Here is a 16,336-nt window from a genome sequence, read left to right as displayed (position 1 = left end):
AAGGTCAGATAGAGAGATTGAGACCAGATCATTCATTTTGTTTGCTTAATGAGTTTGGATATTACTTTCAGTGCAATGAGAAACTCTAGGGCTGGCCCCCTGGCCAAGTTATTAAGTTCATGTGCTCCACTTTGGCGGCCCAGGGTTTCGCCGGTTTGGATCCTGGGCGCAGACATGGCACCGTTCATCAGGCCATACTGAGGCGATGTCCCACATAGCACAGCTAGAAGGACCTACAGCTAGAATATACAACTGTGTACTGAGGGGCTTTGGAGAGAAGAAGAAGAAGAAAAGAAGATTGGCAACAGATGTTAGCTCAGGTGCCAATCTTTAAAAAACAGAAAAGAAAAACTCTAAACTCCCACTTATACATTTTGATTTATGTTTCAAAAATATCACTCTGGCAGATATATGGCAAACATACCACAGTAGGGTACGAAGTGAAGCAAGAAATCCAATAAGATGTAACTAATATATATGAGAGATGATATAACGTAGCCTAGGGTGGTAGTGGTGTAGATAGAAATAGATAAACTAGGTTATGTTTTAGAGGTACAGTTGACACACAGTTTGCTTATTGATTGGGTAGCGTAGGTTATTGGGCTAAGAGGGATCAAGGACAACTCTTGGATTTTTTTGGTTTTGTTTGAGTGGATGGTAGTGCCATTTGCTGAAATGGAGAAGACTGTGGAAAGAGCATATTTGTTGGTTTTAAAATCATGAAGCTGGATGCAGTCACCTGGTAAGGACTGTGAGGGTAAAGAGGAGAAGGGAGTCCGTATCTAAAGCTCATGGGCACTTCAATAAATAGAGGTTGAGCAGAGGAAGAAGATATAGCTCTAAAGGCTGAGAGGAAGCAGTCACTGAAATAGGAGGAAAACCAGGATAATGTTGTGTCATAAACCCTGGAAAAGAAAGTGTTGGAAGAATGAAAATATGGTCAACTTTGTCAAATGCTGCTGAGATATATAGTAAGATAAGAACAAAAAAGTGACCGTTGACTTTAATCACACAAACGGATGATGATATTGACAAGTCTTAGTGGAATATGGGGAATGGAAGTCTAATTGCAGTAGGTTGAGGAGAGAGTAGGTGGTGAGAAATTGGAGACAACAATAGACGTTTCTTTCAAATATTTTACTCTGAAGTAGAGCAAAGAGAAGGGATGGTAACTGGAGGGCAATGTGGAGTCAAAGGAGATTCTAGAGCATGTTTATATACTTAGGATCTTTTATCTAGTAAGGAGGAAAGAAACCATGATAGGGGAAGAGAGCGAAGCATGTGGAAAGGAATAGGAACAGAAATGTCAGTAATAACAGCAGTGAAGGGAGAGTGTGGAAAAGTACAGATGAAGCGTTTGGACTGATAGATTTTGTGATGGGAATTGAGATAGTTCCTGCCTATTTCTATTTTCTCAATGGTTTGAGGCACAATTATCAGTGGAGAGTGGATTTGAGGGAGAGAAAGTGGGAAATAGTTGACTTGGAGAATGGGCTAGTGAGGCAAATAAGCCAAGTTATGATTGTCAGGCAACATTGAGCATTAGTTAAGATTTATGGTCATCAATTTAGAAACACCGGGGTGTGTGTGCGTGTGTGTGTGTATGTATGTATGTGTATGTATTCGTGTTCCCAGGAATTGTCAGCTACTTGGATAAAGATAAGGGATAATTGGGTATATGTATAGGGGGTCAGTGCCTGGTTGGGGCTTTGCCAGGCAAGTATGTTAATGAGAGAAGGGTAAAGGAGTTACTGTGTGTTTGCAAGGGAGTGAAAATATGATGGACCATGGAATCTAAAGAGGGAAAAAAGGACATGAGAATAGATTGTAACAAAGTGGTGAGGTAAATGGATTAGAGGATTTGATAATGGTTAAAGAATTTCTGGAGAGATAATATAAAATAGAAGAGCTGGATAGGAGACAAAGTGGAATGCATTAAATTGAGATTTTGGAGGTGGTGCAACTATTGGTGGTGGCAGAGTTAAACATATGAAAGTAGGAGTGGGTGCTTGACATGAGGAGGTTGATCATTTGGAGGTTGGGAGATAAAGAAACTGAGAGGCCAAGGTATTTGCAATGATGTTTTACACAGATGCTGAAGTCACCAAAGATGAGAGTGGGTCTAGAAAGAGAAGTAGTCAGGTGATACTTATCGTGCATAAGGGAGAGGTGATCAGGGAGTTACTTGGTGTCCACCACAAGGAGGGTTATTGGTGGTATAAATTTCATGGCAAGAGCTTCAGAATATCTGGGGCTTTTGAAGGAGAAGGAATGAAAAATAATTTGGAAGAGAGAATAGGGAGCAAAAAGGACATATCGTCTAGGCCCTTGAGTTTAGGGGATGTAATATTTAAAAACAAAAACATATTGGTCCCTATTTGAGAGGACTTTGGATGACAGGTTTCAGCCAGAGAAAGAAATAATCAAAGAATTTGAGGACATTGGGGAAATTGCTGATCCTACACTGTGAATTTCTGTGGGTGCAATAGAAGGGCGGCTTGAGAGGGAGGAAAGGTATGAATTAGATTAGTGGATGTACTTAGTTGTCTAGAGATTAAAGTCTGAGTGATGATGGATTGCTTGAGGTGGGACTTGGGGTTTCTGACTGTAGCAATTTTAAGCCGGATGATAAGGGGCCACTAGTCAACTGTTTCCCTCTCTGGTTCTTGGCCTTCTGCAGTGGAGTGGCAGCCAAGGATAAAGGAATACCTTCTCAGGAGACTGCTCTATCAGAGCTCTCGGAGATAGAAGATGTTTGTAGGATTGTAGTCCTGTGGCAAATGGGGGAGGAAGAGGCTCATGTGGAGCATGAGGCTGGGAAGCTTTTCCATTTTTGAAATCTCAGTATTAAAAGATAGCTCATGTTCATATAGCCTATATTCAAGTGCTACTAATGCTTTCAATAAAAATGCACTTTTTTTTTCTTTGATTGTCTAGGTCACTTTTACAAAGAGAAAGTTTGGATTAATGAAGAAAGCCTATGAACTTAGTGTGCTCTGTGACTGTGAAATAGCACTCATCATTTTCAACAGCTCTAACAAACTGTTTCAGTATGCCAGCACTGATATGGACAAAGTTCTTCTCAAGTATACAGAATATAATGAACCTCATGAAAGCAGAACCAACTCGGATATTGTTGAGGTAACACATATATCTAGTAATGCCTGAATTGCAGATAATAATGAAATGTTCCATTTAATAACTTTAACTGTCAGATTGCTTTTTACATCCAAAAGATAAATCAGTTATAGATATATCTTTTCTCTGAGTCATTTCTTAGAAGGATCTAATTATTGCTATGTGATGACCCACTTACATTGTAAACATATCCTATTCGTTGAGATGAAGTACATTAGGCTGTTGTACCATATCCACAAGTATAATATTTCATCTGTGATTACTTATTTTGTATGAGTTTCTAAATTAATATTGGTAAGAAACTATATCACTTTAGACAGTATGAAGTTATAGTTTTAATATGTCTTAATCATTTCATTATGCCAGGGCAACGCACAACTTTAAACACTAATGAAATAGAAGAAAATGATGTAAATAATATTTTTATTTTGTTAATAGTGCTTTAGTTGTGGGGGGAAGACATCCTGATTTTCTCTTCTGTTTGTCTATTGCCCTTCAATATCTCTTCTAGTCTGCCAATCCAAGTGAAAATAAAGAAAGGAATTTTTTAGAGTGATTTCCGTTTATTCAGAGATAGTGTTTTAAAACAAAACCTTCAAAAAGGAGAACCAATATACTTTCCCCTTTAATTCTTTCTGCTGCAAAATCTTCTTATAAAAGATTACCTACCAGGTATATTTCTAATAGTATTTTAAATTAGCTTCATATTTACTTTTGTCTTTTTTGTTTGTATTTGGAGTTTTTGTTTCATTTTTATTCAAAACAGAATTTTTTTTTCACTACTTGACAAGATAATACACTTCGGCTGCTTTGTAATATTAGAAAAGTAGTTCAGTAAATTAGGAATTTCCTTGATGAAAGTACTGAAGCCATCTGAAATGATGCAAAACTAACTAAAAGAAGAAGTGGAGTCCCAATCTAGATCTTATTCGAATAACTGAAATTAAGATAGAGAAAGATACTTTAACTATCTTATTGTATAGGAATCTAATTTATTTGCCTGCACAGATTATGTTATAGTTCTGTAAATGCATTTTAAATTTCCCCTATATTTCTCTGCCTTTGCCATTCCTTTTTGGATAGTAATTTGATTTAATTTGTTAACTGCAAAAAAATTCTGCTGCTTGTATTAAAAAAACACTCCTCTTACCTTTTTAAGCAATTAATCAGTTGTTTGAAATGAGAAGTAAAAATATAGCATAATTAAAGTTATGACTCATCTCTGTGGCCTGATTTGTCCATGGTTTTGTTTAAGTGGCTCACTTTGGTGAACCGCCCCCTGAAATGTGTGTAAAGCTTTTGATTTTGCTTTCCTTGATCACTCCAGTTAAACTACATGATACATCTTTAGCCAAACCCCTTAACACAGTTTTGTCTATATCAATTGTAAATTATTTGATATCATTTAGCATTTATGGTTATATCTTATCACTTATATGCAACATGAGCTATTTAGTGGACTCTTTCCCTGTAATATATCAAAATGCGTTTTGAATTGTAATTTTGTAAATTAGGAGATCATCCTTTGGGTAAGGTTTATAGGAGACTTTGTAACTGGATTTCCTTGAAATGGAGAGTATCCCTGTTGTGTTTAGTTTAAAACATCTTATTTTAAAAACCTCTATGTCTTATCAAAAGCTCCACTGCCTTAAGTGAAACAAAGAAATAGAGTTGACTCTAATAATGTCAACAAACAGATGTTCAAGCTGGTTTCATTATAGAAGGCAACCACCTCCTTAACCCTGACCACTCTGCTCTTTCATTGCAGCAGTTGTGGTTCTTGGCCCCAGGAAGTCGAGGGTACTTCACACAGCCTAAAACGTACTTCCTTAGAGAATATGAAGAATATAGTCTAATTTAATCCTCACAGAATTTTCAGACTACCTCAGTCTTCATCTCTGTTGTGGTCAGCAATCACAGTGTGAGAGTGTAAATCCCAAACATTTCTTAGCAGTCTCCTGTATTACAGTCTGCTTCAATATGAAGGAAAACTTTTGCAGCTTAATTGTCAATTTGGATTTTGATGTTTTCTTTTTAATTGCATTTCTTTGATATAAGCAAACATGAATCTTACTGATAGTTCTTTATGAAGTTTTGAATTATGTAAATACATAATGGGTAGAAGATACATTGGATTATAAGGGATTAATTTGTTGTGGTAGGAAAAATTATAAGGCTTAGTTCACCTTTCCTGTGTGTTAATGTCTTACTGAGGTAAGCTTCATTATAAGACAATGATGGTTACGCCTGTAAAATATTCTTTCTTCCACATATAAAGGTGATGCAGCTGCATCCTCACTAGTAGTGCATACCTATCTGAGTTGTTTTTATCATTGGTAGTTATGGCTATACGAATGCAGCTACAAAGATTGTTGTCAACCAGACTAAGTTTACAGAACAAGAGTAATGACGAATACTTATATAGAACTTCCTATGGGCCACTTTCTAAGTCCCTTACCAATATCTCATTTAAGGATGTTTTTAGAATACCATTGTAAGTATTTTTTACTTTTATATCCATAAACTTCTAACAAGTTGGTGTGATGTTATGGACTCTAGCCATCTCATGTGGCTGAGTATATCAGCAGTAAATGGAGGCATAAACAGCTATATGTGATCTACCTTAGAGTATTTCCTTCTACAATATGAGCAACAGTGAAACTAACTGAAAACTCTGTGAACAACTTCCATAAGGTCTCTAACCTGAATTCACCTATTTCCTGTTGTATTGTTAGTCTTTAAAATCAGCAGGATTTTACTTGCCCCTATATTACTAAAATACCCTTTGACGGAGTCTTGAATATGTTAAAATGGAGTGTTCTGTAGATGTATTTCTGTTCTCTGGTGTCCTACACACAAACCCTTTTGGGGCTGTGTACTGTGTACTGTGAAGAGAAGAAGGATGGGTGCCCTGTGCTGTTAACCACACTTATAAAGTCTGCAGTGTAAGGATGTGCGTGTATTATGCCTGTAGAATTAGATCTAGTATGTTTTCTGGGAACACTATAGAATAAATATAATATATTAAAAGTAGTTGGTATGAGAATATTGTGATGATAAACAAAAGGGAAGACATGGTGCTCACATTTATTTACCTTTCAATTTTTAACCACAGGTATTAGAAATCCATCTGCAGAATGGTGTTCTATCTTTGCTCACCATTTTCATATTACCTATATTTTTTAAAACTAGTTTCTTAAAATTGTAATCAATTTTAACATTTTAATTGCAGTTGATAAAAAATTATTGCTGTATAGCCTTGTTTGTTTTAATCAACAGCATTTACATATTTTAAATTGCATTTAGGTATTATAAGGTCTGCAGTGTCTTGTAGGATTTGAGAAAGCTAAATATATGAAAATGGAAACTTACACATTAGTAAATTAGAAGGTTGTCATTAAGGTAAACTTTATAAACAGAGATTCATAACTGGATTTCTTTGAAATGGAGAGTACCCCTGCTGTGTTTAAAATGACGTCTTGGGGCTGGCCCAGTGGCATAGTGGTTAAGTTTGCGCACTCTGCTTCAGCAGCCCAGGGTTCATGGGTTTGGATCCCAAGCGCAGACCTACACAGCGCTCTTCAAGCTATGCTGTGGTGGCATCCCACATACAAAATACAGGAAGATTGGCACAGATGTTAGCCCAGGGACAATCGTCCTCACCAAAGGAAAAAAAAATTGACATCTTATTTGAAAGTGTTTATACACTACTTTTCAGGAATAAATTCCTTACAAAAACTGAGTTTTACTACTTTATTTCCTGAATTGCATTAGGAAACATTATGCAAAGAATGTCATCAAACATTTACATTGTATCTTTTCATGTTGTTGAGCATTGATAGAAAAATAGGTGGCAGACTTTTGTTTGGTCCTACAAATAGTGGTAATTTAGTTGAAATGTACAAAGAAAATGTTAGAACCCTCTAAATTTCTTTTTAGTAAATAAAAGTTTAAAGACTTGTGAACTGTATTATGCAAAATTCAGTTAGTCATCATTATTCATATGTGTGTGTATACATTAAATTTAAACTAAATAAAAGCCTAGAGCCAATAAAAGAGTTCTGTATCAAAATAAAAGTTATGCTAAAGGCATGAAGTGAGGATTTTAGCAGCTGCTTCATAACAAATACCTGAGATTACTTTTGTTTTCACTTTTTCCTTTCACTTGCAGGAATATTTGAAATATTAAATATTCTTGCTCATAATATTTTGACAATAGCTATGACTTAGTGGCATTGGAAAACATTCAGTAAATAGCTTATGAGGTGATTCAGATGGTTGTGCTGTCATTTAAGGATCTAAGTGTAGGGGCCATGGCTGTTTCTCTCTCTTGTTAATATCTTGTGAACTGTTCCCAAATAGAGATTTTCTTCATCACAGGAATACTACAGTACTTAAAAAAAAATTCCACTTGCATTATCTCATTTGATCTTCATATCCAAGGTAAGCTTTTTCAGAAATAGAAATTGAGACTGGGGTTAAATGACTTTCCCAGAGTCATGTAGCAATTTAGTGGCAGAACTGGGATTAGAACCTGGGTCTTTGACATGATCCCTTCCCTTTGCTCCCCAGTTTACTGAACCCATTGCAGCTCTGGACATTTCACCATAAATAGATAGGATTTTATACATATGGGAGTAATATATAACATACAGAAAACATGAATAAGTTTTCCTTAATAATGAACAGAAAATTAGTGAGGTTAATTGCAGTAAGAATAATAGATAATATTTATCAAGTACTTAATGTGACTTGGTACTCTTCCAAAGGCTTTTGTTTATATTATCGAATCTCTCTTATTGTCCTTATTTCACAGTTGAGGAAATTGAGGCACAGTGGTAAATGAAGTAAGATGATGATAATTTGAATTCTGAAGGAAGACAAAATCTTTTTTAAGTCTCAGTAGTCTCTGCCTACTTTCAAATTGCAAAGGAATTTGGAGATAACTTAAAGAAAAGAGCATAGGGAATCAATATAAGATGCCAGTTGTATGCAGTTATCTATCAATTATTAAATAAAAATACCTGGTAGTAAAAGTGATCATGCCAGGAGTACAGTATTTAAAATCAGTGGTTCTCCAAGTGTGGTATCGTGACCACAGCATCAGCATCACCAGAGAACTTGTAGAAATCTAAGTTCTTGGGCCTCACCTCAGACTACTGAATTAGAAACTTGAGATGAGGCTTAAGCCATTTTATGTTAACTTGAATTAACTCATCCTAAGTGCAGTGAGTCTAAAAGCTTCAAGTTAACATACAATGTCTTGGCAGTGGTTATCCAGCTTTTAAAATATTTTTATCCCCAAGAATATCCTCGGAAATAATTTTAAGCAGTGAGCAAGCACAAATTGTAACTTTTAAGACCTATTCTAAAAAGCAGTTCAAAATAGTATGCCGATATTTGGTGTGAATTACAAGCTAGGGAACACATTTCTAATAGGTTACCTTTCAGTTAAATTCTATTTGGTTATAAGTGTTTCTTTGAATGTATTTGGGGGGGGTCTGGTGGGGATGTGTGAAAGATGGACTCCAGTTCCTCAGCTGAGCAAGAAAGGAAGATAAGTGACTTTTGTCTCCTGAGATTATCTAGTGCTGACCTTATAGAACTAGAGGCATGATTATGCTTAGGTTTTCTGACAGTATTATAATGTCCTCAGGGAGCCTTTTTGAGCCAGTCAGTTTTTTTCTCCCCATGTTACAGAAGAGGAATGGAACAGACAGGGAGTGTTTAAGAGGCTTGCCTAATGTTTTACAGGGTTGCAGTGGAGCAGCAGGGAAAGGGAAAAAATAATGAGACATCTGAAGACAAGACAAAGCTTCCCTCCATCTCCAGCCCCCTGCCCTGCTCTTTTATTCCTAACAGAGCCTGAAGCAGCAGGATGGTGATTCACAGGGTGAGGCATGCAATCCTCATGGCCCTCCTCCTCTTCTCACACGTCCTGCACCATCACCTCAAACAGCAATCACCGTAGCTCTTGCAATATCAGTTTTACTATTTTTATTTTGCTATGTATTTGAAAATTATTATTTATCATACAATTATTAGTTTTCATTTATGTGCTTTTTATAAGGAACTATGTATCTCAATATGTGATTTTTGTTTTCTTGAGGTCAGATTTTTCTCCATCAGAGACTGATGTTGTTGATATATAAACAGGAGTTTATGGGGGAAAAGGGTAATATTTATCACTTTATAATATAGCTCACATTTCTGTAATGCATTCTTGTGTTATTGACAAATACCTGTGTGCCCTTTTTATGTCCATATGTGTCACGGAGGAGTGTTTTAGTACTTATGATCAGATAAATTGTTCTTTTTTTTCTGGGAATTCTTGGATACCTTGGCCAAATTTCTGACCAGTGAGAGAAGGAGGGTACAGAGGATTGGGAGAGTGGTCAGAGAAAACTTCCTCTAGAGGTGACACCATCACCTGAGTCCTTTAAAGGATAGGGTTTAAGAGGGAAAAGGGGTAGAAAAAAGGTGTTCTAGGTCAGGGGGCAGTGTATGTGGAAATTAGGAAATCAGACATTGCACAATTACTGTATGAGTTAAAATCAGCTAAATAAAGCTGTAGTATAGTGAAGAGTGGAAATAGCAAAGACCTGAGAAGTGTATAAGGCCCTTGACTTTCTCCTGAAGGTTTGGGTAGCTATTGAAAGAGCTTAATAGAATAACTGGATGGGTTTTACTAACTGTCTTGCACTTCTCAAACTATAAATTGTGTTAGGATTGAATTGTAAATTTTTTTGAAAGAAGTCAAAAGGAAAGAGGAAAAGGGTAAAAATATTGAATGTAATGCCTTATTTCTCCATTTTTTTTATTGCACTGGTACTTTTCCTACCAAGTACAGGTCATTGTGCTAGACACTGGGAATACAGTGGTAACTGCTGTTTTCTTAACGAGGTGATGTGTTGGCTATTTTATTATCTTACTAGAGAAGTCCTTTTTTGGCTACACTTCAGATTGGATTCAAGACACTTAGAATTCCAAGATTTTGATGTTTCCCACCAAATATTCATCATTCAACATATGAATATTATGCTACTATTAGAGTTAGAAGTTTATTTAGAGCAAAAGATGCAGGCTACTTACCATATGTAACAATGTTCTGTATTTGCCCGTTAATGTGAGATATATAGAGTCTAAGTGATATTTCAGTTCTCTTATATAAAAGGTTGCTAATGCAGACATGCAGTTTTTTTAAACCTGGTTATTCAGACACATAGTTTAAAATTAAGGAGATAGCTGTATAGTTTCCATATTTATTTTGAAGTTATTTTTGTAGCTCAGTTCCAAGAGAAACTCTGTATAGGGATCTAGAGTCTAAAGGAAAAGAGGTATCTTCTTGGCATAGATTAGTCATAACTCTGCTTTTTAATTTACAATTATATAATCAGTGTTGTACCTGTAAACAATTCAAAATAGTAGTATGAACCTCTTATATTTTGGAAAAGTAAACATAGCTTACAGTTTTTTAGGTTTTTGTTTGGGTTGATGCACAACTTTTAATGTGTGCTTTGATATTTCTGTATCCTAAGGATATTCTATGAAGAATGTATGTGTAGGTGCATTCATATGTGATTGTATTTCTTTACTCAAAGGATATTTCTTGTAATTCTTATTTTAACTCATCAGCAGTAAAACACCAAAAGGTAAACTTTTAATACTGTTTTTAAAATGTTAGGGATTTTTTAAAACTTGGTGAATACGCTACATGCTTGAGTCTTAGAGAATAAAGCAAAGCTTGGTTATTCATATTGGAATTTACCTATGGAATCAAATGGAGAATATTTTTCTGTCATGCTTTGTTTGTATAGAAATTTTCTTTTCGTATAACTGGTTTGGTATTTTCTGGTAATTTCTGGGCTTGAGCTACTTCCAGAATCCATCTTGAGAACCTCAAAAACGTTTATGTTCTGCAAAAAGAACTTAGAAATAGTAGCCAGTATTTGTACAGGAATTTAAAAACTCAGCTTGCTTTTTTATGCTACCAGTGTTCATGTAGAATTATCTCATAATACTATATAATTAAAATATTCTCATTGCTATTTTCCACATTTGTATAGTTGAATTGAGGTTTAAAAAATTGTTCTATTACTTTGGGGTGTAAAAAAAATCTATCAGTTATGTTCTGTAGGACAGTAGAAAATAAGGGTTTAGGTGCATATTTAGGCATTTTGTGAAGGTTTTATTATCACTCTCAAATCCTATTATAGGATATTTCCCTTATTAGTAATTCAAAGTAAATTTCTAGTATTATATAATTAACACTTTTAGGCTATATTAATCGGTTATTTATTGAATGCTTACAGTACCAAATACTAAGCTCAATGTTTAATAGGAAGAGAGAGTGATATTAAATTCTAAACCTTGTAGGTTTTGAGGATCGGTTGAAATAAGGTATGCAGTAGCATTTTGCAAACAATTCATTAGGTTGTTTCTGATTGCAAGCAACAGAAGGAAGACCTGGTGGAAACTGGTCTTTAAAATAGGGGTGTTACATCACATAACGAAAAAATCCAACAGTGTGGTAGAGAGTAGGCTCTGTTGAAGTGGGCTTCAGGTTTCTGCCTTCCCTCACGCATCAGCTTTGTCCTGATGCTGGCTTCTTCATCTTGACAGTGGCAACTCCAGGCCCTCCATCTGCGTACAGCATCCTCTAAAGCAGTACTCTCCAGTAGAACTTTATGTGATGATGGAAATGTCCTAAATCTGTGCTGTCCAATATGATAGCCATTAGCCATGTGTAGCTGTTGAGCACTTGAAATATGACTAGTGCAACTAAGGAACTTAATTTTTAATTTTAATTAATTTTAAGTTAAGTAACCACATATGGCTAGTGGTTACCATATTGTTAAGCACCAATATAAAGCATCAGAGATAAATTGTGCACCAGAATTCCCAGCATTTGTCCTAAAATTAATTCTGATTGTACTGGTTTAGATCAAACACCTCCACGCCCAGACCCACTATATATTAATCATGGTGGTGGAGAGAGGATGAAAAGCGCTGATGGGCTTATTCTCACTAGATATTCAATCTCTGAGATGTACTTTAAAGCTGCAGTAATCCAGAAAGTTTGGTATTTGCATAGGGATAGACATGGAGATCACTGGAACAGACTAGAGAGCTCAGAAATAAACCCATATGTATAAGGTTAATCGATGTTTGACAAAAGTACGAAGGTAGCTCAATGAGAAACGGAAAGTATTTTTAATAAATGGTGCTAGGAAAACTGAATATACATTAAAAAATACACATCATACACGAAATTTCTGTAGAATAGAGAGTTGTATAGGAGAGGAATAAAGGTAAGGAAGAGACAGACTGAATATAGTTGATGGAGCTTCTTGAATAACAGGCTGTGACATTTGGCATTGTCCTATGGGTGTTGGACAGCTGTTAGAGGTGTTTAAAAGTTTAGGTAGTTAAATAATTATTATGAGAATACTAATCTGTTGGATAATCAGCATTTTAAAAGAAGTTTATAGCTTTTAAAAATAGACTAAGTTTTCTCTTAATTGTAAGTTTTTAGTAATGTTGAGATTTATAGGAAGAATGCCTGTTCCACTTGGTTTAATTGGGGAAGGAAGATTAGACTGTGTTCTAAAGAATATGACATATTGACACCGTGCTTTTCTTAATTGATCTGTAAAAATTTGAGTGAATCATTTGTAGAAAAGGAAATGTTTAGAATTTGATCATAATGTAAATATGATCACATATTTTATGAATAATCTTTATGATCTTTAACAGTTTAGATTAAAATATTTTACCTAAAGTCACTTTATTATTTATCATGCAAAAATGACTAAATGACCAATATTATTATGAAAAGGAGTTTATGTGTTATAAAAAGGTTTGGAAACCCTGATCTAGTTCTATGCTTCATTTAATTGATTAAGGAAGCTGGAGTCCAAAGAAAGTAAAGGGCTTGTGCAAGGTCATACCAGTACATAATGACAACCCAAAGCTTAAATAATGTTCTCTTGAAGACCTTGGGTCTATCTCAGAAAAACTGTGGATCCTTGGGCAAAGTCTTTGCTAAATAGCGTTAGTATTCTTCCCAATAGATTCCCAAAGATCCAGCACACAGCTTAATAATGACTTATAGAATTGAACTGAAAGTGGTGTTGCTTACTTCAGTGTTAACTCATTTATGATACTCTTGAAACTCCATCAGATGTTACCCAAAACTGATGAGGACAAAAACTAAAGCACGTTAAGTGGAAATAAAGCTCAAGAATGAAGGTGATGTGCTTCTCTTCACCCTGTAACACTGGAAACAATGCCTTTATTTTGTATCTCCCCATCTTCCACATCTACTCCCAGTGTATATTACTTCCAGCCCTTAGAGAAGTAAAGAGACTTAAAAAGAGAAAAGTACAGGTGTTTTCATTATAATGCAGTTTATGCATTCCTGAAAATTCTCACAAACTGCAAAACCTGGTTTTTTAGTTTGTGTTGGTTCTGAGCACCAACACAAAATAAAAAATAAATGGTAATTGAGAAGATAGCTTGAACTGCTCAGTGAGTCATCTTAGTGTAGCTAGTGGCTACCACAGTGGCTACCACAGTGGCTATTAGAAATGCACAAAATTACTTGAATAGAAATGCTGGCAGCACTTAATTAGGTTGGAGATGTTGGAGATAGTTGGTCTTAGGACAGCACAGATGGCAGTGTAGCAGTGAGTGCTGGGGGGGAAGGGGGAGTTGCTGTTGAAGTAGGCATGGGAAATAGTACAACCTGCAGCAAGGCTGGGAGTACTCCTCTGAAGCCCTCATTTAAAGTTTTCCTATAATCCAGATAAGTGCTCATGCTGTCAGGAGGACTTTCTTCTTTCCTGCTAAAGGTTATAATTGTATTCCCACTTTTCTGGCTCATCTTGCCTGGGAAAAATCACCAGTGAACCAGAGTGACTTCTTTATTACACTGACATCATTCCCTACTTACCAGTTTCATATGAGTGAATTTGCATTTCTAAATACCTCATAGTAGAGCAGACTGTATTTTTTTAACCATAGAAGTTTTTTTTTTGTTTCCTTTTCTAAAGATAGCATTAATCAGTTTATGTTCATCTGAATAAATGGCTGCTATATGAAAGAAAATTATTCAGAGGAGGGAAGTTGTATTATTCTAGTTTCTTTTGGGATGTAAAGAAAGTTGTTCTCATAGATTCCATTGGTTTTTGTTTCATGTAGTTCTCTTCACTGGTAATGTTAATATATATGGATATAGGATTGAATAGGTATGAATTCCATTGTGATTATTATTCATAATTATAGTAAAAATTTTCAGAGTTTTCAGTAACCTGCATAAAGTGTTTTCATACTACCTAATATCTTTATAAATTATTGCCCCAGATATCCTTCACCATCGTGTGCAGTTGAATGATCAGTCAGGCAGTTTAGTGTCACTAGTGGCCACTACAGTGAGTATTATAGACATACTTGAGATTAACTTTTTTTCTGTTCCTTTTATTGAGATATAATTCATAGACCATAAACTTCACCATTTTAAGTTACATAATTCAGTGATTTTTAGTATATTCACAAGTTTGTGCAATCTAGTCTGCTTTCTGTGTCTGTGGATTTGCCTATTTTGGATATTTCATATAAATGGAATTATACAATATATGATCTTTTGTGTCTGGCTACTTTCATTTTACATAATGTTTTCAAGGCTCATTCATATTGTAGCATGTGTTAGTACTTCATTCCATGGCTAAATAATTCTCCATTGTATGGATATAGCACTTTTTTTAATCCATTTATTAGTTGATGGAAGTTGGCTTGTTTTCACTTTTTGACTGTTAGGAAAATGTTTTGATGAAATTTGTGTACAAGTTTTTATATGGACATGTTTTTATTTCTCTTGGGTATCTCATTAGGAGTGGAATTTAGTCTGGGTTGTATGGTAGCTCTGTGTTTAACTTTTTGAGGAACTTGACAGTGGAATTCCATACAAATTGTGGAAATTTTTTTACATTTTTACATTCAATTTTTACATTTAACTTAAAGGTAATCAAAAAACAACTTCATGGATGTCGTTAGAAAACGCTTAGTTCACTTTTTCCTAAAAATGTTGATTTATTATTTCAGTTATGTAGGGCCTGGTTATCTGGACCAACCTTTCAGCTGCAGACAACTGAAAATGTTAGATGAATTATACAAAAACTTCTTTATAGCATCAAAGAGCTAAGGAATATGCCAGGCCAAAATCTCAGAAAAGATGAGAGCCTAAAAGGTAAAGAAATATTTAAACCTCTGGCTACCTTGAGTCATTTGCCCACCTGGATAAAACAGTTGAAAAACTAAGCTTCAGGTTTTGGTGGATTTACATTTGTGAGTCAGAGTGGGACCTCAAGAAGATGGAAATTCTCTGCCTTTTTCTTGCTTGCAGAGACTGCAAGGAGATTTCTGAACAGATGGAGCAAAGAGGAGAACAAGAAAAGTAAAAAAGAGAAGCTGTCTCTGAGAGGTTGTAAAACAAGTACCAGCATTGGGTGGGATCAGAGGCCAGAGTCATATAACACAAGAAGTCCAAGAAAACTAGTGCTCCAGGTACCTAGAAAAAGCAAATTTATATCCTTTTTGAAGAAAGGTGCCTTATTCTCGGCATCAAAAATCTCCTTCAAATAACCTTTCAAAACCATTGAGCATCCATCATACAAAGACGGCCAACCATAAAAGAAAACAAGGCACAATAAACAAAATTCAGCAAGAAATAGTAGAAACTGACATCTAAACATTTTAGATACTGTTATTATTATATATAGATTATAAACAATTTCACTTTCTATGTTTTAATAAAAAAGTTTACAGATATCTGCAAGAAACAGGAAACTATAAAAGAAGTGATATAGCAGACTTGAAGAGAATGAAATACTTCTAGAAATGAAAAAATACAAGAACCAAAACTTAAAACTTAGTAGACAGGGGCCGGCCCAGTGGCACAGCAGTTAAGTTCGCACGTTCCGTGTCAGTGGCCCAGGGTTTGCTGGTTCGGATCCTAGGTGCAGACATGGCCCTCCTTGGCAGGCCATGCTGTGGCAGGCATCCCACATATAAAGTAGAGGAAGATGGGCATGGATATTAGCACAGGCCCAATCTTCCTCAGCAGAAAGAGAAGGATTGGCAGCAGATGTTAGCTCAGGGCTAATCTTCCTCAAAAAAAACAAAAAAACAAAAACTTAGT

General features: G+C 35.4%; 1 protein-coding gene across 7 annotated transcripts in view; it reads left to right on the top strand.

Moving 5' to 3' along the window:
- MEF2A (myocyte enhancer factor 2A) overlaps window positions 1-16,336 on the top strand; it is a 167,046-nt gene that overhangs the window by 97,929 nt on the left and 52,781 nt on the right. For all 7 annotated transcript variants that reach the window (XM_046653016.1, XM_046653019.1, XM_046653018.1 and 4 more), the window contains exon 3: window positions 2,938-3,141. In XM_046653016.1, the coding sequence (XP_046508972.1) occupies window positions 2,938-3,141 (204 nt within the window). The remainder of the gene's footprint in view (window positions 1-2,937; window positions 3,142-16,336) is intronic.

The sequence above is a fragment of the Equus quagga genome, chromosome 2, assembly GCF_021613505.1.
Source record: "Equus quagga isolate Etosha38 chromosome 2, UCLA_HA_Equagga_1.0, whole genome shotgun sequence".
Taxonomy (NCBI): Eukaryota; Metazoa; Chordata; class Mammalia; order Perissodactyla; family Equidae; genus Equus; species Equus quagga.
Note: the sequence above shows the minus strand (reverse complement) of the source record. Positions and strands in the feature narration are given on the sequence as shown.